This window comes from Perissodus microlepis, chromosome 13, assembly GCF_051167445.1.
Source record: "Perissodus microlepis isolate ML-2025 ecotype Zambia chromosome 13, ASM5116744v1, whole genome shotgun sequence".
Lineage (NCBI taxonomy): Eukaryota > Metazoa > Chordata > Actinopteri > Cichliformes > Cichlidae > Perissodus > Perissodus microlepis.
The window spans coordinates 28,170,301-28,197,878 of NC_140473.1; the positions used below are offsets into that span (position 1 = coordinate 28,170,301).

A 27,578-nucleotide genomic window follows, 5' to 3' on the forward strand; every position below is an offset into this window, starting at 1 on the left:
AAGCCTTAAGGCTCTTTAGATAGTCATACTCTTAGATTGTAGCACCACTGCCACACCAATAAACCAGGATTGTGTACCACAAAATAGAGAGGGAGGAAATGGTTAAGAATATGCTTCAATCAAACTAGGCCGCTTGAGGTCTTGGTGTTGTCCGGCCGCTTCTGAATTATCCAATTAGCTATGATGAATTTGACAAACAGGAATATAATGCATGCCTTCAAACAGCCTGTTCTCAAAGATGTCCATAGTACCGAAAACTGATGGAAGCAGGCGTGTAAGGAACGAGTAATGGCTTCAGAGAGAAGGTGAAAATATTCACACATCCTAGGCATTCACTATGCCAGCTATGGCTGCCAGCTGTTAGATGTTTGTTTGTAAAAGTAACAAAATTTGTTGCACTACCACAAAAAATCAGATTTGTTAAATGCTTTTTTTAACTTAACAACAGCCACTGATGGAAGCAAAACCACGTCTTTTTAAATCTGATAAAATATCTGTGTGCACAGAGACTTTCAGAGGTGTGCTACAATGCAGTATTGTACTCATTCACTTTAGGCCATTTCTTCAACATACAGCCTTTGCTTTCCTGCCCTCTTAATGATGAGCGTATTTCTTTGTTCTCCTCTTGCCTCCTTAATCGATATCTCTTCCTCTCCACCTCTACAGTCCATCAATACTGAATTTGGAGGGGAAAAAAACATTTTCAGGAATGATGATAGCCATCGGAGGATTTTTATGTGGGTTCGTGTCCACATGCGTACATATATACAGTACAATACATGTCTTTGTATATGTGTGTACAATCATGCGTGTACGTATTCCCCTATGGATGCAACCTCACATCCTTGGCAGCAAAACACATTAATCTTTCCAACACTAATAGTGAAAAAAGAAGTGGAAAGGACAGAGGATGTGTGGGTGTGTGTGGAGAGAGGGTGAATGAGAGATATACTCCACCTTCCAAATTAAGAAGAGCCAAAAAAAAAAAGTTTGGCTTTCATGAGGCATTAGAGAGATGATTAATTTGTCGTCTCAGAGAAAGAGGGATGGAGGGATAGAACGAGACGAGGGAGCGGGAAGGAGACAGTGAGGGAGAGGTTGTGAAGTGGCCCTTCTGTCCTCCCTTGCGGTAATAGGATTGTTCGTTTACTGACGTGCTGATTAAAATGGAAATTCAACACAAGTCCAGACTCCCTCTGTCTCACACACACAAACACACACATTCATACAGTGTGCTTAGTATGCAGGTGTGTGGAGACAAGGATGTGACCTGGTGTCCCGCTCTCAGGAATACAAGAGGAAGTGACAGGGACAAAAATGAAAAAAATAAATAAGTAAAAAGGAATGACGGAAAGTGAGAAAACATAAAAGACAGATAACGGAATAAACAAAGGCAGAAGGGGGAAACAAAACTTAGGAAAGGCACAAGTATCAAAGTTACAGGAGTTAATTTAATCATAAATTATTCATATTCAGGAGTAAAACTCCAAGCCGAGGAAATATCAGCTTTTAATTATATAGTAAATATACATGATGGCTGCTTTCTGTGACCGCTGTGGTTTTGTTCTGTTTGCTGTTTGACCATTTGTGAACTGCAGTTTGGTACACCAGCATTTAAGGATGAGAAATTACATGCCAGCAATATTTATTTTTGTATTAATGCAGGGTCTTTACTTTATGTACCTAATATAAAGCATCTTGAGGCAACTGTTGTTGTGATTGCCATGCTTTGGTTATGCCAAAATACACAAGAAGTTACCTGTACAGTAAGCAAAGCAAGTGCTTGCTTATGGAAAAACTTTATGGTTTCTGTTCATTACAGAGATTATGACTGATAATGTAGCTTCTCTGGAAAAATAAATACTCTTTGCATAGTTGTCACACAAACAAATGTTAATTTTAGACATAGATAACCCAAGTGCATACAAAATGCACTTTTTAAATGGTGATTTCATTTTTTAAGGGAAAAAAAAAAACTATCAACACCTACCTACGTTGTCTGGAAAAAAAATGTGTCCTGTAAACATAATAACTGGTTGTGCAGTTCAGCATTTCAGATAAACGGGAATGAGTGTTTCACATTGCTCTCAAGGAACTGTGTCCCACTCTTCTTAGTCCGGAGTCTGAATAGGCCACTCCAAAGGCTTCATTTTGCTTTTTGTTTTTAAAGCCATTAAGAGCTGGACTCACTGGTGCGTTTCCGATCACTATTCAGCTGCATAACCTGAGTGTGCTTGAGGTTCAGGACACAAAATGATGGCCAGATATTGTCCTTCGGGATTTTCTGGTACAGAGCAGAATTCATGGTTCTATCAAATACACCAAGTTGTCCAGGTCCTGAAGAAGCAAAGCAGCCCCAGGCCATCACACTACTACCACCATGTTTAACCCCTTTTCCATTAGTACCAACTCGGATTGACTCGGCTTGGTTCACCATGGTTTTCAGGGTTTTCCAAAGTACCAGGTAGCAGGTACGTTTTTTAGTACCTGCTCACCTGGGGTTCCAAACAATCTGAGCAGGTACTAAAATGTGAAGCTGTCAGACTGCATGCCACCAGTTGGTTATTCAGGAGCATCACCCTCAGTCATAAGAGCGTCTCATTCATGAAAAATACAACCACCATTTTTGAAACCCGGCAATGAGGGAAATGGCTACAGAAAACAACGGCATGATCCCCGGGTCTGACGAAAAGACAGACTGAGCAGCAGGTATATTCTTACCTCAACGTCCACCTTTTTTGTAGCGTTCGTGTTGCATATTAATTACGTCACAGATGCTCGGACACGTTGCAATGACAATGCACACTAGTACGGACTGATTGATGATCCGTAGCAAGTCGATCCCAGTAGGTACTAATGGAAAGGTACAAATGGACTGGTTTTTTTCATGCAATGTTCTTAGTTTTACTCCAGATACTTTATTCCAACATTTCAACTTTTATCTTGTATTTTCCTAAAAGTTGGCAGATTATCAGGATGTATATCTGGCAAATGTGACACAAGCCTTTGTGTTCTTGTTGGTCAGCATTGGAACTTGGAGCTCTCCCATTGATGCCATTCTTGACCACTTTCTTACTGTTGAATCATGAAAACTGACCTTAACTGAGCCAAGCAAGGCCTGTGGTTCTACGTGCTGTTGTAGGTTGTTTGGTGACCTCCTGGGTGAGTCATCAGTGGGCTCTTGGAGTAATACCTAGGAAGGTTCACCACTGTTCCAAGTTTTCTCACAGTGGTTTGGTGGATTCCAAAGCCTTGGAAATGGCTTTGTAACCCTTTCCAGAATGATAGATGTCAGTACTTTCTCACCTGCTCTTTTTTTAGATTGTGACATGTTGCTTTTTGATATTTTTTAAGCCTCCTTCACTTTGTCAGACATTTTCTGTAAAGTAATTTCTTGATTCAACAGGTCTCACGGTGGTCAGGTCTGGGTGTGGCTATTAAAATTAAACTTACCTTTAAGAAATGATAGTTGATAACAGCACCCTGTATTTATTGCAGGGGTGGGGAACTCCAGGCCTCAAGGGCCGATGTCCTGCAGGTTTAAAATAACACCCTGGGTCAGCACACCTGAATCAAGTGATTGGTTCATTACCAGACCTCTGGAGAACTTCAAGACATATTGAGGAGGATTTAGCCATTTAAATCAGCTGTGTTGGACACATCTAAAACCTGCAGGACACCAGCCCTTAAGTCCTGGATTGGAGACCCCTGATTTACTGTATTGTATTTATTTATGTTTTTCTAGGACAAAGAGAGCGGTTATAGCAAGAAAGTCTTCAGCACTTAAAATGCCAAGTAAATAACCATAAATGGTGCGAATGTAACCTGACAATGAGGGGAAATGGACACCAAGGTTAGTTAAGTATGGAAATTATATACACATATTTAGTGTTTATAATGATTTTTAAATTATAACTGTAATATTTGAAGATGTTGCCGTTCTTGTGGAGGCTTCCTTTTGTCTGAGTTAATGAGGAACTCCCATACTGGACTTTTATTTGGTTGATGTAAAACTTGACTATACTGACTTCAGACTTGATATTCAAATTTAATTAGAATTGGAATTTCCTTAATTATGTTTTACTAATTCTAGAAAGCGGTCATTCCACCCTCTTTGCAACTCAGTAGAGCACAACAAAGAATATAAGAAGAGGAGGGAAGAAATGCAAACCAACATGCAGAAGGATGTGAAAAAGGAGTGAAAAGAGATGAGAAAAGATAAAAAGCAGCCGTTAACAGCGAGGCAGAGGGTGTTGTGTGATGTGCGAGGCATAAGCTATAGACACATTAACATTTATAGATGAGAATTGTAAATAATTTGCAGTAATGGTGCATTCAGGCAGCTGTTGCAAAAGGCTGATTCAACATGACACTCGATTTCAGTCCCACTCTGGGAGCCTTCAAACACCACTAAGCGATTTTCTTGACAAGCAGCCGACTTCGTTCCCACCAGCACAGAGAGCAACAGCGAGCCACCAACTCCCAGCGGTGCAGCTTAAAGCCACGGTGCATGTGTGTTTAAAGGAGTATCATTCCTCGTTTCTGCTCCTGATTTCAGCCCTGTCATCCTCTCTCTCCCTCATCTCTGTCTCATCATCTTTCCTCCTCCAGCCCTCTACCCTCCTGTTTTGTTCTTCTCCCACTCTCATCTCTTTTCACATTTCATCTCGTGTTCTTCTGCTCTTTTTAAGCTTCTTTTCTCGCCTTTCTCTTTGCCTCCCTTCCCTTCCTACACTCTTTCATCTCTTCTTCTTCTTTGCTGTCATCTGTCTTTAACTCTTCAGTCCCTCTCCTCCACTTTTATCCTGTTCTTTGCCCTTTTCCTGTATTTTAAGGTCCGTTTTTTGCTTTCCCTCATGCCATCCATCTGTCCTTTGTCTCCTTGTGAATGTATCTGTTTCTAATCTCTTCATTTCTGTTTGTTTTTTCATCTTCTTTTTTCCCCTTGCTCTTCCTCTCTCCCTTTGAGTCTTCTTTTCTCATTTACTTTCGTACATCCTTATAGTGATTTTCATTTGAAGTTGAAAGTCTGCGTTTCCAGTCGGAATTTTCAACTGGAATGCCCCCTCAAGTTGGGCTTTTAACTTGGAAAGTCAGAGCGGCCCCACCAACCCCGACTTAAAGATTCAGCGGCAGTGTACGTAAACATTTAGTGAAGCTGTAAAACTTGTGTCATATTTGTGACTCACTAAATAAACCACACACAGAGCACTGACCAGGCTTTGCAGCAGTGTCTTTAAGTTAAAACTGTATTGCTAGTGATGCATTAACGGCTTTGCCTTGCTAATGAGCAAAGCAAATCCTGCTTTTCCTTCTGTTTTCCAACTGTAATAATGGAGCACACTCAAATTGGGATTGACATCACTTCCAGCTCTTAAAACTGATTTCTGAGGATTTCTGAGGCACTTTACCTCCTTTCCTTGTTTCTTTTTCTCATCACCTCTACTTCTCAGCATCCCCTCCTCCTCCTCTCTTCTCCTCATGAAAGCCACTCTATCAGTGTGTTCATACATTTTAAAAGGAGAGCTGTTACGATAATGCTGGAGGCAAGCCTGCAGGAAGCTGTCAGAGATACAACAGAACGTCCGCACTGCTACTCCTTTCTGTTTACTTGTTTACCAGTTGTGACAACAAACAGTTTAAGAGAGAGAAAGCGCAGCTTTTATAGAGAGAAAAGAAGAAAAGGGAGAAGAGAAGAGAAGCGATGAGGCAATCTGTATCTCCTGTTGGATCTCTCTGATTATAGGGATAAAGATACCACTTTGTGCTGGAAAATCTCTGCTCCCTCTCAGAGCCTGAAGGGATTTTTTTCCCCTTTTTCATAGAAATACCTCAAACATGTTGCATGCCTGCTGTCTCTGTCGTCCTCTCCTTGGGCTACCGGCTGAATCCAAATGTAAATGGCAAGCTGCGCTTTGGGTTTTTTTTCTTGTTTTATTCATTGAAAGCAAACTGCTCCTTGTTAAATGCCACAAGGAAGGAATAAAGGTTAGAGACATTTGCGTTTGCTCTATTTGTGGGTTGACAAGTTTTGAGATTTAAATCCTGATGTCATTTGATCATGTTGTTGTGAACTCCAGAGTAAATTATTGCAGGTATATATTAAAAATTACTACATATTAATCTGTTTGAAGTGATGACCAGCTTATCATGTGAAACGATACCTGCACTTTCATCCAGTAATGGCCTAGAGTAGAAAAATAGTAGACTTTTCCCCCCACCAGTTACTGATTTGATTCCCTGGTGCAGCTGAGTGTGTCTGGACAATAAAACTGAATGACATTCATACTTCTCTGGAAACTCCTCTTATACAGGATCACAAGCAGAAGAATGATGAGCTACGTAGAGCCAGCCCCTTCTTAACAGCACAAACAGCATGAAACTCTTACCTCGAGTATCCAGAAAATGATAAATGTTGACTTAAAATTACAAAATTATTAACTTTAATTATTATCAACTGTTTGCTTCCATACTGCATATTCCATGTCTCTGAAACAGATTTTCGTAAAAACCTAAACATACTTATTGTTAAAAAGAGAAAGCCCTTTGATCCAGAGGAGGTCAGAGGATTGTGAGGCCGGCCCAGTCAGAGTGAGTAATTAGACTTGAATTAAACACACACACAGATGGTGAATAGTGACACTAGTTTATGTTTGATGCTGCATTAATTAATGGCGATTAGCATGTTTTCCAAGAAAATAGTGTTGTTGTTTTGTTTTTTCTCTTCGTGGAAAAATGAAATGATACATAATCTGATCATAGCTGACTGTTTAAACCCCATCAGGTTTTACACAGGCCAGAGGTCTGTAGTACTGGACTCAATCCTGACTCAGCAAACGAATATGAAACTGGGTTAGCCAATATTTTCTACGAATTGTGAGGAGTGCTTCTGCTGTGGCCTTATTTAAAATGCATACAGCAAAAAGAAAATCATGCTTCTTAAATGTGTTCCCACCTAAAGTAGAATATCACACAGATAAGCAAGTCAAATGTACTGCACAAACACACACACACAGACACACACTATCTGTGTTGCTCCCTGATCAGCACCATTTCCTCTCAATCCAGCAGACTTCCCGGCGAGAGCAGCGACAGATACAGACAGACAGACAGAGAGAGGAGGAAATGGCAAAAGGGGCTTTGGACGGAGAGAGGATTGGACACGACAATTTTCTGCCCCACGGGGGTGGACACGCATGGGCGGCCTAATCGGCTAAGGAAGGCACGGCGGGGGGGGGCACTCTTCACACCTCAGGGGTCAGAGAGCGAGGCTTTGTGTATCTGTGTGTTCCCCCGTGTAGGCTAGTCTGAGATGTGTTTGGCAGGGAGGCCATTCCAGGGTTACAGCACCTTCAAAGCCCTTCAATCCAGCGTCAAGCCCTTTGTGTCAGTTTAAAGCCACTTAAAATGCCACCAGAGAGGATGGGAAATGGTTGGTAAGGGCAAAAAAGGGGAGAGAAGTAATTCAGGACCTTAAATTACATTCAGATATGTGAGGTTTTTTCCTCAAAATTAATTTGGTTAAACAGTAGAGCATTGCCTTTTTTTTCTCTAATTGTATTCTCCTGGATATAGGAAATTTAACAAGTCAGAGTCCAACTTTGGTTCCATTTGGAAGTCTGGATACAGCCATGTACAGCAAACATACATGTGATCTTGGTTTAGTCAAGCATCTGAAAACGGATTTCTTGCTAACCACTAACAGTGTTGGCAGTTTTAGAATAGAATAATCCTTTAATTGTCCCACAAGGGGAAATTTGGTTGTAACAGCAGCCAAAAAGACACATATACAAACAAACAGTACACAGAACAGAAACATACACAATTTTTCTTACATATTTACATTAAGGACAGTGGTTACTATATACAGAGAGTACTGTAAGTTTTGAGTCAAGCTCAATGCATGCTCAGCAGAATAGTTGTCAGTAGAAGAATGCAACTGAAAACTGTTTAAAAACAAGCTCCTTCAAGGTAATCACTTACTGCTGCTCTTTTTAGAGGGCTCCCCATTTGTTTTTTAACAAATGCACAAGTGCATCTGTGATTTCACCACACGTCTTCATCAAACTCACCCAACCTTTGTGATCACTGGCAAATGAAGCTTAGTCTACTGCTAGCATGAATACACTAGTCCTAAATGGAAGAGTCCACAGTCTCAAAACGTCAAATTGGATGACAGATGTGAGTGTGAACAAGTGTCTGCTGGCTTTGTGATGGACTGGCAACCTACACATGGTAATCCCTGGCTCTTACCCAACAACCCCTAAAGTTGGGGTAAGTCTGTAAAATAATAAAACTGCCTAAATACCTAAAAAAAACCAAAAAAAAAACCAACAACAACCAAACAAAAAAGGGAAAAGTGGAAAAGACATGATCCGAAAGATAGTATTAAACATTTTTATATCATTTCCATTCCAAATATTGTGCTTCAGCCTTCTCACCCAACATGAGGTGAATTTATCTCAACTGAATCTTTTGTTACTTTTATTACTTGGCAGTGCACAAAAAGCTAAACCCAAGTAGATTTGATAAGGAGTTCAAGATAAAGGAATCCGATTAAGATCCAAAGGCACTTTCACATTTGATAAAAAATTTGCCAGACACCCCTCTACATATCGGTGCCGCTTCGCACACGTGCAAACACACACACCGCAGTAGCTTTGAACATTCGAGTGTGAGAAGTGTAACAACCAGACAATCAGCGTAGCAAAGATCCTGCTGTGCATTGAGATGGTCCCTGAGGCTCTTGTTGATCTGAACAAAGATAAGATCCTTTTCCTGAGATGTACGCGATATCCAAGTTTTAATGCATATATATTTTCCTCACTTGTTAGAAAGCATTTGATTTGGGACATATTTAATCATTTTTAGTTATTCATCTTTAATCTTGACATGTAGGTCTCTTCTGACCAGTAAAGTCACTGGATTGCTGGGATGTTCAGGTCTGTTGGACATTATCTGGTATTTGTTCTGCAATGCCTTGATAGTGTCAGTTTCACAGAGTTTGATGAGATACAGAAAGAGGAAAATGAGATGGGAAATAGAGGGACACAGTGACAGACAAAAGACAGATAGTGATGGAAGTAATGGGTAAGATGAGCCTGACAGTGAATATTGGCTATGAGAGGACGGTGGAACCAAGGAAATGATGTGAAGCAGAGGAAATGAGGGAATTTGGAGGGGGGGGGACCTTGGCAAGTTCACATGCAGGTCATCTCATTGTTAATATGCATATTTCTGCATCTGTTTGTCCCCTGAACTATAGCCACTTTATTAAATTATACTCTGAAAATTGGGATTTAAGTTATCACCTTGCTGCAAGTCTCAGCTAATCCTGAGGCCCCACGTTCACTCTTCAAACATCTGTTATTTTAAGAAATGTCAAACGTAGACGCTTCAGGTCAGGTATTTTCCTGCTGAATATTGAATGCACATTTTTACTGACCTTATAGTGTAGACACTGTGTCAAAGCACAAAAGAAAACAAGCGATTTTAGAATCATTTAAATATACCTGACACAAGTCCTCACAACTTTGCTGAACTCTAAGGTTCTCGTCTTTGAGAACGACGCTGTCTGTGATCAGTTTTCTAATTTTGTTTCTGTGCTGGTTGGCTTACTGGCTAGGTCACTGTTGTGCTACAGAGCAGAACCTCAACTACTGTCACTAGCTGCAGTCCATGATGTTAAAATTTACTGACTTACTGTGTAGTGGATTCAGCCTACTACTCCTGTAGGAGAGGAAAAATATTCCAGACTTAGGTTGTCCTTTGTTTGCTCAAACAAGAGATAAATTAAAAAAACAAAAACAAAAAAAACAGTTTTGTACTACACAGTAAATAAAAGTGCATAATACAAATTCAAAAATATAAAAAATATTATTGCTACAATGAGAACGCACTTGATCGCTCCATTTTTGTCAAAACCTACTGGTAACTTGACAAAACCATCTCCTGTAGCTATTTGTCACAAGTTTGCCACCTTAACCTGAGTGCAAAGAGCCACAGCAGAACCCAGTCACCTGGGAAGAAAAACATGAGTGCTACTGAATGGTGGTAATGGTGTTTTACACAAATATATCCCCCCCCCCCCAAAAAAAAAAAAGTTGGGATGTTGGTGTGTTGATATTAAATACTTCCATTATTCCAGATGTTGCCTGTGTTCATCCCACAGTTGTTCTTTGTCCACCAGCTACAGTAAAATTAGACACCTCTAGTTTGCCTTTAAAGGGCAAAAAAGGGAGTAAATCCTCGGTTTGTCAGCAGGGGACTGGCAGGTCATGTTGGACCTGGTTTTGACTGTTAGTATGTTAATGACTGTTTATAACTCCTTCCTTTGGCTTTTAGTCACTGATTAAGTTTAGGCACTAAAAACTGCTGCTATCCACAAATGTGCCTCCCCAGTGTGGATAAATGTGACACCAGTGGTGTCTTTTACAGCATCCATATGTGACAAGTTGGGTGTGAAAGACCTGTCTTGCTAGAATCTGTGTCACACACTGATGTGTTATTTTTAAGAGCAGAAGCGAGCAACTGACTCCCAAGGAATCACAGCATGTGCAAAATGTTAAAAAAAAAAAAAAGCAGAATGCTGATTGGTGGACCATTTCAATCATTTTTTAAATTGAAAACACAGCAAACGCACTGCAACCTGAGATAGAATTATATATTAATACTGTATGTACTACATTTGGCCAGCTTTCTGTCTGTATCAGTGGCTAAAACAACAGTCTGTGGCTGCTTCTCTTCTCCTCAGAGTAGATTGCATTTTCATGCCATGCTTGCTGTCCACTGGTTACTTACATGCTTATTTGGATGTCTGGATTAGGAATTTGCAATTTACCACATCTGTGGTTTCACTCTGCTATACCCGGGGTTGAGCACAGCCTCAGAGTAAAAATGACAAAATGCAGTTATTCAGAGGAAGATAATCTTTGGCTCTATTTCCTCTGGCCACAGACAAAATATCTATCAACGTCGTAACACACTAACCCACACCTACAAGCACTGCTCAATTGACAATTGTTCATTCAGGGAACAAAATGGGGGTGGGGGTATTGGACTTTTGCAAAAACTGTTTATTTGAAACAAGTACAAGAGACAAGAAGCAGGGAGATTTGAATGAGGACCAAACCGGAGAGCTGAGAAAGGATGCTGTGAAGGGAGGAGATAAAAGCAGGAAAGAGGCGAGACTGACACCTATTTGAATGACCTCACTTTTCCTGAAACATCTTAGAATTTTCCTCTTTTACTCTGCTCTTATATTTGGTAAATGCAGGAAGAAAGAACCTGAAAGAGACAGAAGAAATGGACTCAAAAGAAAGTGCACCGTAAAGTGACCTTGTCTGTTTCTTTTTCTTTTCACTTTATAGGGTGCAAGGGGAAAAAAAAGTTAAAGGCAGTTTTCCAGCCAGAACCAGTTTCGTGATCTGATGTAACCAGCATTTTCTTTTTTTCTGTACAGGGGAAAAAAACCACACAAAAAAAACCCCATTGACTAAATCATGAAATAAAGATTACAGGAACACAAAAAATATTCACACTTTACTTACGCACACAGATAACGCAGATAAACACACTGTGTACCATTTGCTGCAATTATGGTGCTACTGCTCTGCAGTGACGTTAGCTGGGGTCATCAGCGCTACAACACTGCATGGCCAAATCTGACTCCATCTGTTCTCACAGGAAGGTGTGATTAGAAAGCAACGATGTATGGCACTGAATATTAGATTAGATTCAGTTACAAAAATGTTTCCTTTAGAGGTTTTTCTTTTAATTACCAAGACAAAATATTCCTCATCCTGTTAATTTGGACAAAGGAACGTTACAGTTTATGTTTACAGGGGTTTTAGTTTGCTATTGATGAATGACTGTAGGACAAAATGCTTTTGTTACACAGTTCTGCTGATCCACTCAAACTATTGTAAAATGTTAACAGAAAAGAAATTAACATGCTTTGAATTGATTTTATTTGCACAGTTTAGCATATTGTCTACGCATGCCACGTTACCAAGCTTTGCGCACATCCTTTGGATTTGGATGCCATATTGGTAAATCGCATGTAGAAAATATGCTAATTAAGCTCCTCCTATGACCCTGAATTGATTACGCAGTTGTGAAACTGCATAGACGGAGCTGGTTAAACTGCCTTAGTGTCTGTGCCACCAACCCTTTACCAAAAAAGTCCATATAAATCCATACTTTATGGATTCGCTCGTGTGAAAATGTTAAAAATACGAGTTTGAGATCTACATTATGGACTGGTTACTAACTATTTAGAGGGTTTTTTTTGCTTTCCTTTTTTCATCCTGTTTATTGGTTCGATTGAATCAAATTTTATTTATAAAGCACCACATCACAACACTCGTCTCAAGGCACTTTAAATTTTAAGGTAAAGACCCAGTAATACAATAATACAGAGAAAGCCCCAACAGTCAGACTACTATGAGCAAGCACTTGGCAACAGTTGGAAAAAAAAAAATCCTCTCTTTAACAGAAGAAACCTCCAGCAGACCCAGGCTCAGGGAGCAGCCATCTGCTGTGACCAGTAGGGGGTGAGGGGAGGGAGAATGCAAATGCAGAGTGGTGGATAAACACATAGAAAGTGGAAAAAAAGATCAAGAAGAAGAAACTCTCGGGAACCTAGGCCTATTGCAACGTAACTAAGGGAAGCTTCAGGGTCACATCCTCCAGCCCTGACAATAAGCTTTATCAAAAAATCATCTTAAAAGTAGAGAGAGTGTCTGTCTCCTGAATCCAAACTGGGAGCTGGCTCCACAGATGAGGGGCTAAAAGCTGAAGGCTCTGCCTCCCATGCTACCTAATTCAGTTCAATTCAATTCAATTTTATTTATATAGCGCCAAATCACAACAACAGTCGCCTCAAGCCAACTGTTGTTGTGATTTGGCTAAGAACCACAAGTAGGCCTGCAAAGTTCGTGTGCGGTTCTTCACATGACCACTACGTCTCTCCTGCATAAACTGTGTTGATGAATCATAAAATCCTAATGATGTGATTGGAAGGTAGAGGAGAGTACCTACGGAACTGGTAAAAGCCATTCAGTGGGTGACAAAGTAAAAAAACAAAATTAGTATAGTTGTCTGTAAGGTGAATGAAAATCTGATATGAGACAGTTCTGCCTGTCAAACATGAGTAGAAGTAAGCAAGTGAACAGTGTGTGCAGATAGCTTTACAAGATTGTGCTAAAGACAGCACAAAATCTTTATTGCTGAAAATCATTTTGTGTCTGTAAAATTACATTGTATTAATAATATGCATGGAACAAATGAATAAATACATCAAGACAGCTTTGGCATTCCCAAAGATGGGGCCAAAGCTCCAAGAGCTGCATGCTTAAAAACAACAATCTTTCTGGATTATTTCCAGTAATTCTTTATAGAATGAGGGAGTGAAATAGCTCAGTATTGCCAAGTAGCCAATTTCAACATTGCGCACAGTCAGCAAAAGCTGTTGTCTGGGCTTCAGTGACATTTTATATTTAAAATATAAATAAAATGAGAGTAAGAGACACTGAGAGTGTGTTGTCTCTCTCTCTCTGTCAGGTCAGAACCTTCATCTCTATTCGGTCACTATCAGCTGAGAAAGCTTTTATACTACACACACAGCTCAGCACGAATTTACTCTACACTTAAATTGCTACCTGGACACCACCCACCTGACTCTCCTTTCTAACCTTACTAATTTCTGTACTCAGCCCTTTTTTTTTTTCTTTGGTTCATGTTTACCCCTCTCTTCCCCCAGCGCAGTCTCCCCCCTCCCCCCCACTCCCCCCCACTCCTCGCTCCCTCTTACTTACCTTGATTACTTTGGGAAAGGAGCCAGAGAAAGTTCCTACAGTTGTCACACTGGTTATGCTATGTCATTTACTATCTCACACACACACACACACACACACGCTAGCATGAAGTCAATATACCATAGAAAGACGCACGTACTGTATGCTGTGTACACACACACACTACTATTAGATTTGTCATTTTGCAGAGCTGATAAGACTGCTATTAGACAGAAAGATAAAATAGTCCAGCTTGTGTTTTTTAAGCTGAACTGCTAATTGCACTGCTCACACAAAAATCAATTTAAACAGTGTGTGCGTGTGTTTTGCTGTAACTGTTTACTAGTAGACAAGCTTTTCATACTATATCATGGTTCCTCTATTCAGGTTTCACTACTCAAGGCACTATAGGACAGTCTACATTTGTGCAAAAGGCAGTGGTGTTTTGTTAGAGATGTGTTAAGATCTCTTTATTAAGTTTAAAGATGAGTCTCTTTTATTCACAAGTAAAAGGTACTCACTCAGTAAATACTTTAAAGATGTCTCAAGTGTGATCTATTGGTTAATCTTTGAATCACCTTATGTTGCCCTTCCTGGTCGTGGCAGGGAGGGGTGTGGTCATAAACTCTGCAACTGTATGTTAAAACAAAGAAGCAGCAAATGTATGCTTGACTGCAGAATGTATTCTGCCTTCTTAGACAGCGAAACAAACTCACAAGATAACTAGCAAGTTGTTTTAAAGTGCAGTTTGACACATGTTAATACATTTATGAAAACCCCATGTCTTCCACAGGACTCTGTCCAGTCCTGTAAAAAAAAACAAAAAAAACTAAGTACATGCTTAATTCAATTCAATTCTTTTTTATTTATACAGCGCCAAATTACAACAACAGTTACCTCAAGGCGCTTTATATCGTAAATTAGACCCTACAATAATACCTACAGAGAAAAACCCAACAATCATATGACCCCCTATGAGCAAGCACTTTCATGACAGTGGGAAGGAAAAAAACCCTTTAACAGGAAGAAACCTCTGGCAGAACCAGGTTCTATCACTACTCCTCCACTACTGCTTCCATTGCTCATCATATCTGATCATCAGCAGAAGGTTTTAGCAGTTTGCTGGTCTGGAGCATTCAGGTTTGCATTAACACAATGCCACAATCCTTCCAATAGTGGATGTTGGAGCAGCTTCTCCCCATGGTCAGACCCCCAGAACTACATCTCAGACTATACAGGCCTCAATTAGCATGTTCAATGTGAAAGTTCATCACAGAACAGTTAGAAAGACTGAACAAGTATGGCTTGTTTGGAAGGCTTTCCAGGTAAAAAAGAACACAGTAACACAAACTACTATGCTAACAAGTTTTCTGGAACAAGGGGTTTCATTTACTAAGATTTGCATAGAAATGTTTTTACCCTGAGCAAAAAACAAGTGCGTATCCAAAATTACCATTCATAAAACATATGCACCAACCTATTTTGTTCTGTGTTGGTGAATGGACATCAATCTAAGCCAACAAGCTTCTGCAAGCTAAATGCAGACAATCTGCATACTATCCCACCTCCAGTTTCTCTGTAATGAGACACGTTTACCTGCAGGTAAAACGGAGACAGCGGTGACAGTGATGTAAGAGAGAAGACTGCACCTCTAAGGCAAGAAAAGTGGGGAAAAAGCCAGACTCAAGAAACCGTAAAATAGTGCATGTGAGGAAGCCACAGCTTTCTAAAGTGTTTCCACCACAGTGATGAAATAACAGGATGCTGAATATCATTTCCCGTGAGATGCTCACTGTGGCTAAAGTAAAAAGTAAAAAAAGTTTGGACATCAAAGCTGATATACAAAAATGAAATTGTTCAGAAATTGTTGTTCGAGAATATAGAAGTCATTTTTAATAAAAGATTCTAATTCAATTCAATTCAATTTTATTTATATAGCGCCAAATCACAACAGCAGTCGCCTCAAGGCGCTTTATATTGTACAGTAGATCGTACAATAATAGATACAGAGAAAGACCCAACAATCATATGACCCCCTATGAGCAAGCACTTTGGTGACAGTGGGAAGGAAAACTCCCTTTTAACAGGAAGAAACCTCCGGCAGAACCAGGCTCAGGGAGGGGCGGGGCCATCTGCTGCGAACGGTTGGGGTGAGAGAAGGAAGACAGGATAAAGACATGCTGTGGAAGAGAGACAGAGGTTAATAACAGATATGATTCAATGCAGAGAGGTCTATTAACACATAGTGAGTGAGAAAGGTGACTGGAAAGGAAAAACTCAATGCATCATGGGAATCCCCCGGCAGACTACGTCTATTGCAGCATAACTAAGGGAGGATTCAGGGTCACCTGGTCCAGCCCTAACTATATGCTTTAGCAAAAAGGAAAGTTTTAAGCCTAATCTTAAAAGTAGAGATAGTTTCTGTCTCCCGAATCCAAACTGGAAGCTGGTTCCACAGAAGAGGGGCCTGAAAACTGAAGGCTCTGCCTCCCATTCTACTTTTAAATACTCTAGGAACAACAAGTAGGCCTGCAGTGCAAATCAAGTGTGAGGCCATCTGTCCAACAGCAAACGTATTGCCCAAAATGGGACACAACGGGACGATGAGTCCAAGAACTGCGGCCAAAGAAAAGAATCAAGATGTTACAACAACCAGTCAAAGTCTAGAACTCAACCCCACTGCCACTGCTCTGGCATGACCACCAAATTTATTTTTAACACTTTAATTTCTGGCCAAGTCAACAAACACACTGATGTTTTCACCATGTTTTCTTCATCAGAACATGCCAGAAAATGGCAGTCATATCACTTACAGATGAAAATCTACAGTAAAAGTTTTCATGTTTTCTATTTTGGCCTGTTCATGACACTTTAGTGCATATTGAGTGAAGTTCCCAAAGGATTTTAAGCCATAGTTAAAGTAGAAAATACAACATTTTCTTAAGTAAAACTTGTTTCTTACCTCTTATATTTTATACTTGGTGCTCCTAACACATGCACTTGTGACCTTTACGTGACTCTGCAGATATTTTTACTGTTTCCTTACGTTTGAATTTTAATGACCCCCATGCAATAGTAACAAGTAATTTCCTGGGGGAAATAGTGTCTCGTAAACAAGATGTAATGCAAACATGATTGCGAGTGTGTGTTCTCATTCCTTGTGGGTTGCAGTCTATGCATCTCAGATTAAAGAAACTAGTGGGCCATAACTATACAAACACACACACACACACACACACACAGAGTCAGAAGGGCTGCTGTTGCTTTGGAAACCATGCATTCAGGTAAAAGTATAAACCACAATGAAGGAAATAAATAAAAGTGAGCAGTTTGATATATGTTGATGAGTGAAGTATGCAAGTGTAATTTTCAGGTCTAACAAGCACCTGTTGTTCATTTGATGCCATTCCTTTCTTTCCCATATTATCTTCCTCATCCTCTCACTTAACAATCCTCAGCAGAACAATGACTCATTTGTTTGTCTGTGTATTATCTCAATCAGGACAAAGAGTGTTTGCTAATAAGAAGTGGTAGTTACAAACTCAGTTAAGTGTGTGCATGTGTCTTTCTAGTTAGCACAGTATTCATCATTTCCTGACACTCTGGAAACACTAAACAAATAGAGGAGCTTCCAGCTTCTAATTACGCTGTACACTCCAGCACTTAAACCTATTAGCACTGCAGGGGAGTTTGTGTGTGTGTGTATGTGTGTGTGTGTGTGTCCTGTACCAAGCTGGTCCAAGTGCTCTGTTAATTTGATCACTTTTTTGATAAAAGCCTACTGTGCTTCCCTCTACTTATATTTACAGTGTTTAACATACAAACATTGTACTCAGTGTTGGAGAGTTGAAATCAGTCTCATTGAATTTTAAGTTATTAGAATCTAAGGTCACCCGTAGTAATCCCATAGTTGGAGAGCTACCTTTATTTACTTTTGTACGCACAGATGGTGTTTTCTCACAGCGGCCTGTTTTGAATTTATTCAGTTTGACAGAGTTGTGCTTTGAGCTGCCCATTTTAACCACAGTATTATACCAATGTGCAATTGTGCATTCAGCATTTGTGTGTTTAATATTTAATGTTCTTCCATGTGTTTGTTTTTTCTAAAAAAAAAAAAAAAAAAAGTCATGTCACTCTGCAGAATTTCACTGTGCTATAACCAAGCTATGCAAAACACTCACCAGAGCCAACGCAAAGCGCAGACATTGGAAAGAAAAGAAAAGTTTGCAGACATCTCTAAGCAGTCCTGTGAAAAACTAAATACATCCTATGATTTGTAGAACCAATTTTAGCAACAAAAATGTGAAGAGTCATTTTCTGTACGACTTGATCAACCCCTCAAATGAAAAATAAACAACATACCATACACATAGGTGTTCACAGCCTGTGCTCGGTACTTTGTTGAAGCACCTTTGGCAGCGATTACACTCTCAAAACCTGTGGTTGTGATGCCACATGCTTGACACACCTATTTCTAGCCCATTTCTCCCATTTGTCTTTGCAGTACTGCTCAAGCTTCATCAGGTTAGATGGGGAGCGTCCGTGCACAGCCAATTTCAGATATTTCCAGAGATGTTCAATTGAGTTCAGGTTTTTTACCTTCAAGTCTGTGACAATCACACAATGATATTGAAGCCACTCCTTTGTTATCTTGGCTATGTGCTTAGGGTGGTTGTCCTGTTGGAAGATTAACTTTAACCCCAGTCCGAGTTCCAGAGCGCTCTGGAGTCGGATGTCTCTGTACATTGCAGCATTCATCTTTAGTCTCCCAGTTTTTGCTGATGATAAAGCTCCCCACAGTATGATGCTGCCACCACTATGCTTCATTTAGGAATGGTATTGGCCAGGTGATGAGTGCTGCCAATTTCCTCTAGACATGATGTTTGACATTCAGGCCAAAGAGTTCTACCCTTAAACTGGGGGATTTTGTTTCTCATAATTTGAGAGTCCTTCAAGGCACCTTTTGAAAAACTCCAGGCAGACTGTCATGTGCCTTTTACAGAGGAGTAGCTTCCGTGAGGCTTTATTATACAGGCCTGATGGGTGGAGTGCTGCAGAAATGGTTGTTCTCCAGGAAGGTTCTCCTCTCTCTGCCGAACAACGCTCAAGTGACCATCCTTTTCACTCGCCGACTAGGACCCATTTAACTTGATTGCTTAGACTGGCTTTGGAGCCAGCTCTAGGAAAAGTCTTGGTGGTTTCAAACGCCTTCCATTTGTGGATGATGGAGGCCATTGTGTTCACTGGGACCTTCAATGCTACAGATTGTTTATGTGCCTCGATGCATTCCTGTCTTGGTCACTTTCTTGAACTCCATGGCTTCATTTGTGCTCTGACATACACTGTCTACTATGGGACCTTATAAAGACAGGCACACCATCCAAATTATGTCCAATATACTGAAGTGGACTACAAGTTGTAGAAACATCTAATATCTGATCAGTAGAAGCAGGATGATACTGAGCTTATTTTGCAATTTTCAACTGAGCTTCATGTCAAAGACTGTGAATACTCATGTACAGGTTTTATTTGTTTTTCATTGTAAATACATTTGCAAAAAAATCAAGCAAGTTTTTTCAGTGTGGGTCATTGTATGTAGAATTTTCAGGTAAAAACACTTCGAATACTGTGTTTTAAAAATTGATGTGCATATTTCCCATTTTCCAAGCAAAGTCTGAAGTAATGAGAGGTGACTCAATACTTTTGCATAGCACTGTATGGTAAATGGCCTGCATTTGTATAGCACTTTACTTAGTCCCATTCACACACACATTCACATACTGGTGATGGCAAGCTACATTGTAGCCACAGCTGCCCTGGGGCGCACTGACAGAGGCACCCCAGGGCAGCGTTGTATACCATAGATATACATACGTATATTGTCTTCATTTGTTTTATCAAACTGCTACTGTATTTCAGTTTTCTTTTTGATTTTTTTCAGTTTAAATTTTCTTTAAAAGTAACAACACAGAACAGTGTATATTAAAACACAAAAACTAGACTGCATTTGCAGATTCTCTGAATGTTCTTGTCTCCTGATTTCCACACGGAAAAGAGGATGGATCAGAAAAAGCAGAATGAAAGGGTAAACAAGGCAATAAATTGAAAGAAAAAGTTGTAATAAGAAAATGATGTATTTATGCATACAATATGTGAGCATGCCACTTTCCCACAGACTGCAGTACTAAACAGAGTCCATCCCTGTGACCTCTGTGGTACAGTGCAGCAGGCAGGTCAAACCAGATCAATATATCAGTGACTCTTATCCTTGTTGTGTATTCAGATGAAAGGAAACACAACTCGATTAGACATTTAGGTATTACACAGACAGTAAGGAAAACTACATGTAGTGAGTCCTAGTGGGACTGCACAGGGATGATGTGGTGTCCTTATATTTTTTAAAACTTCATGTTTTTCATTTTTTACCATATTTAAATGTGGTTTAAAAAGGTAAAGGTTTGTGTTCAGGAATTTAAAATCAATCACGACACCTGTTTGAATGCAGAACTAACTGATGATTACGGGAATGCTTGCTTGATGGATGGATCAATGGAAACAGAGGAAACAAAGTTGTTGTTTTTTTTATATATAAATCTGTGTCTGTTTGGGGCTTGTAGAAAAACACGAGGCATTAGCAGGAGGGGCGGTGCAGCTGATATTTTAATGCCTGTTTCTGTGCACTTACCTGGAGAGCCCAATAAGACGGTCTCCATCTAAACCAGCTGCACAGCAGGTGCAGCTCCACAGGCTGCCAGTCAGCCTGCTTCCCCCAGCTGGGAGCTTTGCTCATGGGGATGTTGGCAGCAGGGATCTGGGCAGCACAGCTTGAGTTGAGGATGTCTGCTACATCCTTCGAATTGACTGGCTTGCTGTTCTGTTAACCTATAGGAGTACTGTGTACATACAAATCACACCACTGCCTACTTGTTGCATACTTAATGTGTTGATCCTTTTTTCCCTGTCTGTGTGTTCTGTTTGTAGGCAGTGCCAAAGCCCATAGCCATGGAGCCGTGCTGGGGAAGCAGAGCAGGTGTTCTCACAGTGCTACTGTACCTGCCCAGAATCCCATCTGGAATACCTCCACCTGGACAGTCTGGTAAGATCCTTAGACAGTAATAGACAATATGCAGTACAGTATGTTTTATGTTCAAAAGATTGAGAAATTCTAAGAATGATGGGCAGTATTTGCAATGTTATCTAAGAAACTGCCAGTGATGTGTGTTATTTAAGGACCTGAACCTTCTGCATACATCACTGCAAATTTCTAGTAAACGTCTGCGGTGTTGTGCATGGATTTATTTTTTATTTCTTTGTTTAGGGAGGGGAGTGGAGTAGTAATTCCCATCTAATTCTAATTTGTTGTTTGTTTTTTTCCTTCCAATATATTGTCTACTAAAGTTTTACACAGTTTCTCTATAAGAAAAACAAAAAACTGCTGCCTTAGCCATATTTTGTGCTGGCAAATTTTAGAAGGCAGGTTGTACATAAAGAACAGCTGCAGTAGTTGCAACTATCAACACAGTATTTATGTCCACACATCCAATGGCCCATGTTGCTTTTTCGTGATCAAATATAACAAATACAAAGCCCCACACTGGTTATTTCTCTGCTTTCATTTGATTCTCACCGCTGTAAACTAACAGCTGTCTCTGAAACCTGAATTCCTTTGTTACTGCCACAGAAAGCATTCACACTGATCTTTTACAAGGTGAGCTGAACGATGTTTCAAAAAGATCCAGATGCAGCAAGCAGTGCTTCATATGTGCCTTGCAGCAGCTCCCCATCAGCTTTTTTGTAGAACAGGCTGTGGCATTTTAATCAAAAGCCAAATAAACACTAAAATGTGATGGCATCAATGGCATCATCAAAAAAATGTCTTGATGTTTCTTGGTTGCCACCATTAGAACAGACTGCTGCCATGAGCAGAGCAGAAGGGTAGCTTAGTAGTTTGTTTCTAAGTCATTTCATAGCCCAAAGGTTAAATCTTCAATCTCTGATCTTACGCTCAATCATGGCAGAGCAAAAATGTGTTCTACTTACACTGAGTTTAATGTTGAAACTGTAAACCTAGAGGTAGGGCTCACAATATCCTGTGTGCAGAGTCTGTGCAGGTTATGTTCTGCATCAATCTGTGGCAATTAAGGGAGAAAGAGTGCCCTGTTTCATTATTCCTCAATCCAATAGTGTTTAGTTCAGCACATGTAAATCGGGATTCGAAGTGTACCCACTGACTTAGTAAAATACAAATCTGGGATTTAATTAATTTTTTCTTTTGTTAATATTTGGACTTCTTAAGGACATTCATAACATAGCAACACAAGAAAATCTTAAGCAGGTTTTAAGAATCCCATCTATACCTTAAAGACTTCTAAAGAGATCTAAAACCCTCAAGTGTCCTAGACTTAAGTTTTCCCATTATGATGGCAACACAAATAAGGTTTCGTCAGGAAAAGATCACAGCAATGGTAGATAAAAAATGAGACCAAGTAAAAATGTATCTTATAGGGTTGAACAACAAAATAAAAAGTGCATTCAAATCATGATTCTGAGAGCAAAAGATCCGAGACAAGACGGGCTTAAAAAAAAAAAGCAGCTCCTTTGTTGTCCAGTATCCAGGAATCCTGCGGTCCAACCGAATTTAAATGTGTTGACTTTACCTAATTTCATGTTGAGTTGATATTTGTAGCAACTGTTTATCACATAACCAGCAACAAGCTTGTTCATTTCCTCTTGGAGTCCCAGCTTTAGCCAACACAGTTCCTTTCCCCTTCCTGTGGAGCTGCAGTGTTTAGATTGCAGATGTTTCTTGTCTTTCAAGTATCTCTTTGTATCTGACGCACACACATTAGAGATATAGTGTTTGATTTACTAGATACTGGTGCCCTTGCTAACCAAGCTCAAAAGTCCAGTTGGATAAACCATTTACCTAACTTACCCGTCTCTTGACCTGTGACACTTGGGATACGCTCCAGCTCCTGTCCACAATCCTGGACAGGTCGCCAATCCATTAACACACAGGTGTCAAACTCCAGGCCTCGAGGGCCGGTGTCCTGCAGGTTTTAGTTGTGTCCTTGATCCAACACAGCTGATTCAAATGGCTAAATGACCTCCTCAACATGTCTTGAAGTTCTCCAGAGGCCTGGAAATGAACTCATCATGCGATTCAGGTGTGTTGACCCAGGGGGAGATCGAAAATCTGCAGGACACCGGCCCTCGAGGCCTGGAGTTCGACACCCCCGCATTAACAGGTAAACAAAGTGAGTCAGACAACCATTCAGACACCTAAGGTCAATTTTTACCAGTTAACCTAACTGGCAAGTCTTTGAACTGTGGTAGGAAACTCCACCCATTTTGCTCATTCAAACCCAGGACCTGGGTTTAGGGGTGACAGTGCTAATTACTGCACCATCTAATGTTCGCCAGAAGAATAAGAAAATACTTGATTACTTACAGTAAGCTGTAGTGAGTTCATTTTGCATTACCCAACACCTTTTGCCATTTTAGTGGATGAACTGGGGAAGAACGAGCAAGAAAAATCAGTTCATATGATGATTGGGTTGTACACAGCTGTTATAGTTTTTAAAACAAAGTTACAGAGTTTAACAGCAAGATGATTGAGGACTAAAGTCATATTATTTATTAAATGAATATCTTCTATAAAAAATGTTATTTTACTGTTTCAAATCAGGATGTGGTTTCTGAAGAGATTTTGGTTCATTCTTATATACTACAGCAAAAACAATGGAGAGCACAGGAAACTGTCCAGGAAAGAAGTAACCTGACAAAATTTTCAAAATGTATGTTTTTTTTCTTTAAATCAAGATATTAAAATGTCCTTAATTTTAGTATGTGAAGAATAATGAATTATTCAGAAAGACTCTTGACATATGGCATGTTAAAGTTGGTCTGATGTGGTTAGACCTGCCTGGTTTTCCTCCAACACTTACTGTTGGATCAATTGTTCCCCTCAATGAGACATCCTGACTTTCCGCTGTCTGAGCTCATGTTGCACTATAGACGGGTGACATGCGATATCCCCAGGTCGCTCCAGTCGACCACCAAACAGCTGTGGAAATCAGTGTAAAGACAGCAGTGCTTTCTTTGAGACCTGACCAGAGCTTGCAGGGATGTGCACTGTCAGCATCAGGTCAATCTTCTCTCTCTCCAGCTCATCTTCCACCTCAGTCAACCTTTCATACTTTTCTCGCTCAGGCATATATATTTAATCTCCCTTTGTATTTTCCTTCCCCCCTACAGCCTTTTGGTTGAAGTAGACTGTATGTAACTGAAGCTGGTGTGGGAGGCTTTTGCTCCTCCAGGCAGGAAGTGTTGCCTTCAATGCCATGAGTACCTTGATGACGAAAACAAATAGAGCTGACAGAAAATTGACCACTTTGCAAGAAAGCATTTTCTCAAGGTTGAAAGATCCTGCAAAACATGGCAACAGTCACTGGAGTCTAACACAGGGGAAGGAATAAAGCATTAAAGACCCAGAAGTAATTATGCTAACTACAGAGAAAACTAGAGACACCAAGCTTAGTATACAGAAACATCTGTGCTGAGTATGCCCTGATGATACTTCCAGATACAGATGGACAAACCAGTGATGGCTAACCAACTGGGCATAGTGGTGGTGGACAAGCAGAGGAAGACGGCTGTAGTAATAAACATAGCGATACCGAATGACAGCAACACCAGGAAGAAGCAACACGAGAAGCTGGAGAAGTACGAAGGGCTCAAAGAAGAACTCGGGAAGATTTGGAGGGTGGAGGTAACAGTGGTCCCAGTGGTAATAGGAGCACTCGGTGCAGTGACCCCAAAGCTAGGCGAGTGGCTCCAGCAGATCCCGGGAACAACAGATCTCTGTCCAGAAGAGCGCAGTCCTAGGAACAGCAAAGATACAAGCTTCCAGGCCTCTGGTAGAGGAAACAAACTTGAAAGAATAAAGACTGCTCACAAGGGCAAGAGAGGATTTTTTTTTAAATGCACACACACAGAATCCCTATTATAGGAATGTATTCACTGTTGACAAATTTGATAAAAAAATTTTTTAAAAAAAGCCAGTTAACTGCTGAACCACACATGCAATGTGTTACAATGAAAGTACTACAATTGGCATGATGTTTTTTGTTTTGTGTTCACTACCTTAATCTACCTGGTGTTTTGGACATTAGCTCATCACAGAAGGTTTAGACTCATTTTCAGAAAATTAAGGGCAATGCGAGGCTCATTGTTCCAGTCAGGCTGCTCTCTGGAGAATGTTTAGGCCTTTCTCATCACAGTGGAACAGCAGTTATTGTTACCAGTGTTTGAAGTCTGACATTGTTACTGTTGCTCTGATTACCACATAAGCACACACAGACAATCACAGTATTCAGAAATACAAACGAAATGTAGAGCATTAACACAACTTTTAGAACACCACATGAAAGTGCTTCAGTAACAACAAATTTCCCACCTACTATACACTCGTGCTCCTCTCCTACCAACCTTATGCTCCCTAGAGAGGCTCTTGTGTAGGGTCAGACAGCAGTCCTCCATTGATGTTAGCATGTATGAAGGTGAAATCACTGCAGGCTTGCTCCGCCCACCCTCTGTGAAAGACACTTCAAGAGGAATCTATGATGAGCGTGCCCATTTTAGCTCGCTTTCCTTCGCATCATCTTTGTTTTCTTCTTGTCCTGCGCTGCTCTGCTCCCTCGAGGTGTTACCATTAACTGACCCTTTACATGTAAGAGGGGGAAAGAACAATTGGGAACAAAATGAAGCCCCATGTTTACAGCTCACAGTTTTTCAGCTTCCTGTAAAAAAAAAAAAAAAAAAGTAGAATAAATCCTGCTTACTCTTTCCTTATTCTATAATGTTCCATTACTGTTCTTTGAAGGCGGGGGATAAAAAATGTCCTCCACAAAGGTTCTTTCAGACTGCAGGAATTTATCCATAATTCTAGTAACTGTACAAGGTAGTACCTGGTATTTTTTCTGTGTGTATACTGCTGGACCTGGGAACCATTCTACTTTTTGGTGCTACGTTTTTGTAGTCTTACTCATCTTGCTTAATATGACGTAGGTGTACTATAACTGGTGTAGATAAGTGTATGCTAATTGGTCATTAAATGGACAAAAAGGCGTAACGCTAACAAAAACAAGAGCTCTTAACATCAACCATTAAAAAATCCAGAGGAAATGATAGTTTTGACAGGTAAGAGCAAAATACAGAACTCTTCACAAAAAGCACAGAAAGAAAAGGAAGAGGCTGAAAAAAAATGAAAAGACCACAACAAGGTGACACTGCATTACCAACCACTACCCAGCAACTAGTACTTCACTTCAGAGTTCCTGTTAGTGCAAATGTCAAGAGAAAAATGCCTTCAATCTACATGATTTCCATGTAGTGGAAGGTATGTAGTAGTATGTAGTAGTATGTAGTTCCACTTAGTCTTACATAATCAGCACAAATAACACTGATCAAAAAGCACCTACTGAGAATAGCTACATCACCTTCCAACTCAACTAAAGATTTTCTGTAAATCACCAAAAGACGTCATTCCAAGCTGATGTGTGGATTTTTTTTATTTATTTATTTTTTTGAAAAAGTAATCGTCTCACTTTTCATTATCCAGACTCCAGCAGAGAAGACATTTAATTGCAATCAGTCCCTAAGTTGAAAAACGTCATTTACTATACCTGCAGCACATCTGGTGCATACTGCAGCAACTACGTGACAAATGGCACATTTTAAGCATTAAGCCATTACGCTGTTCTAAGAGGTTTCTTTATTTCAGCCGAATTTGATTTGGTTTTCACCCTCTTTCAAAGCAAGCGATAGATGGAGCACAGATAAACTGGCATATTGTTCAAGCATTAGCCAGGGTTCTGCTAAACTTATGATAAAGAGAGCGTACGCCTAAAGGCAAAGCTCCTGCTTTCCTAGTGAGTCTAGTGTCCAAGTCTAATCAGCGAAAAATGAGACTGCAAATCCAAGCAGTTAGTCTTTCTGCTTGGAGAGGTAATTTGGGAATCTGATGAGTTTTAGAGTGTGACATGTTGCACTGCATGAGCTGCAGAGCAGTTCTACTTTCCTGCACCGCTACAGTGTAACTACACTCTCCATGTATCACAGGATGGTGTGACTTTTTATCATGCTGCATGAGCTAACCTCTGCATGTGAAACGTCCTTTCTGGATAGCAGAAGGAGGCCTCCAAAAGCTCCCATGTGAAGCTCTTGTTTCTTCATTTTGATCCAGCTAGACAGAAATACAGTGACATTGCAAATAACACAAAGATCACTGTGTAAAACCAAATCCATTTATCTAATAATAGATTCACTTTCTGGTCCAATAATTCAACCAGAAATCCTGAAAAGTCAAGTAAATAGCAGGCGACCCACTCCAGTTAGACCGGCTGACAGCTGTTGTCAGCCAAATTGCAGTGGACAACTAACACATGGTGCCTGCCTCTAAGAGCTACTCGCATAGAAGCGGGACAGCTTGACCACTGTGTGACTGTTTGACTGATTCAAAGTCACAGTGGCCTGACATGATGGACAGAGCAGGAGAAAAAGGCTGACAGGATGGGTGACATAGGGGAGAATGGAAAAAAATAACAAGAGATCGTATTTTTGGCTCCAGCCACCACTTCTCCCTTCATCCCAATTCAATTGAACTTTCTCATGTCAGTTTTTTTTCTGCTCCATCTGCTGCAGCTGGTGTCTCCCCCCCCCCCCCTCCCACTTTTTTATTATTTGGTACATAAAGCGGCTCTATCAATGATATTAGTGGAT

The 27,578-nt window shown here is 40.3% G+C and overlaps 1 protein-coding gene across 3 annotated transcripts in view; it reads left to right on the top strand.

The window, feature by feature from the left end:
* atrnl1a (attractin-like 1a) overlaps positions 1 to 27,578 on the top strand; it is a 308,853-nt gene that overhangs the window by 268,501 nt on the left and 12,774 nt on the right. For all 3 annotated transcript variants that reach the window (XM_084948292.1, XM_084948294.1, XM_084948293.1), the window contains one exon: positions 20,778 to 20,892. In XM_084948292.1, coding sequence (XP_084804418.1) covers positions 20,778 to 20,892 — 115 coding nt within the window. The remainder of the gene's footprint in view (positions 1 to 20,777; positions 20,893 to 27,578) is intronic.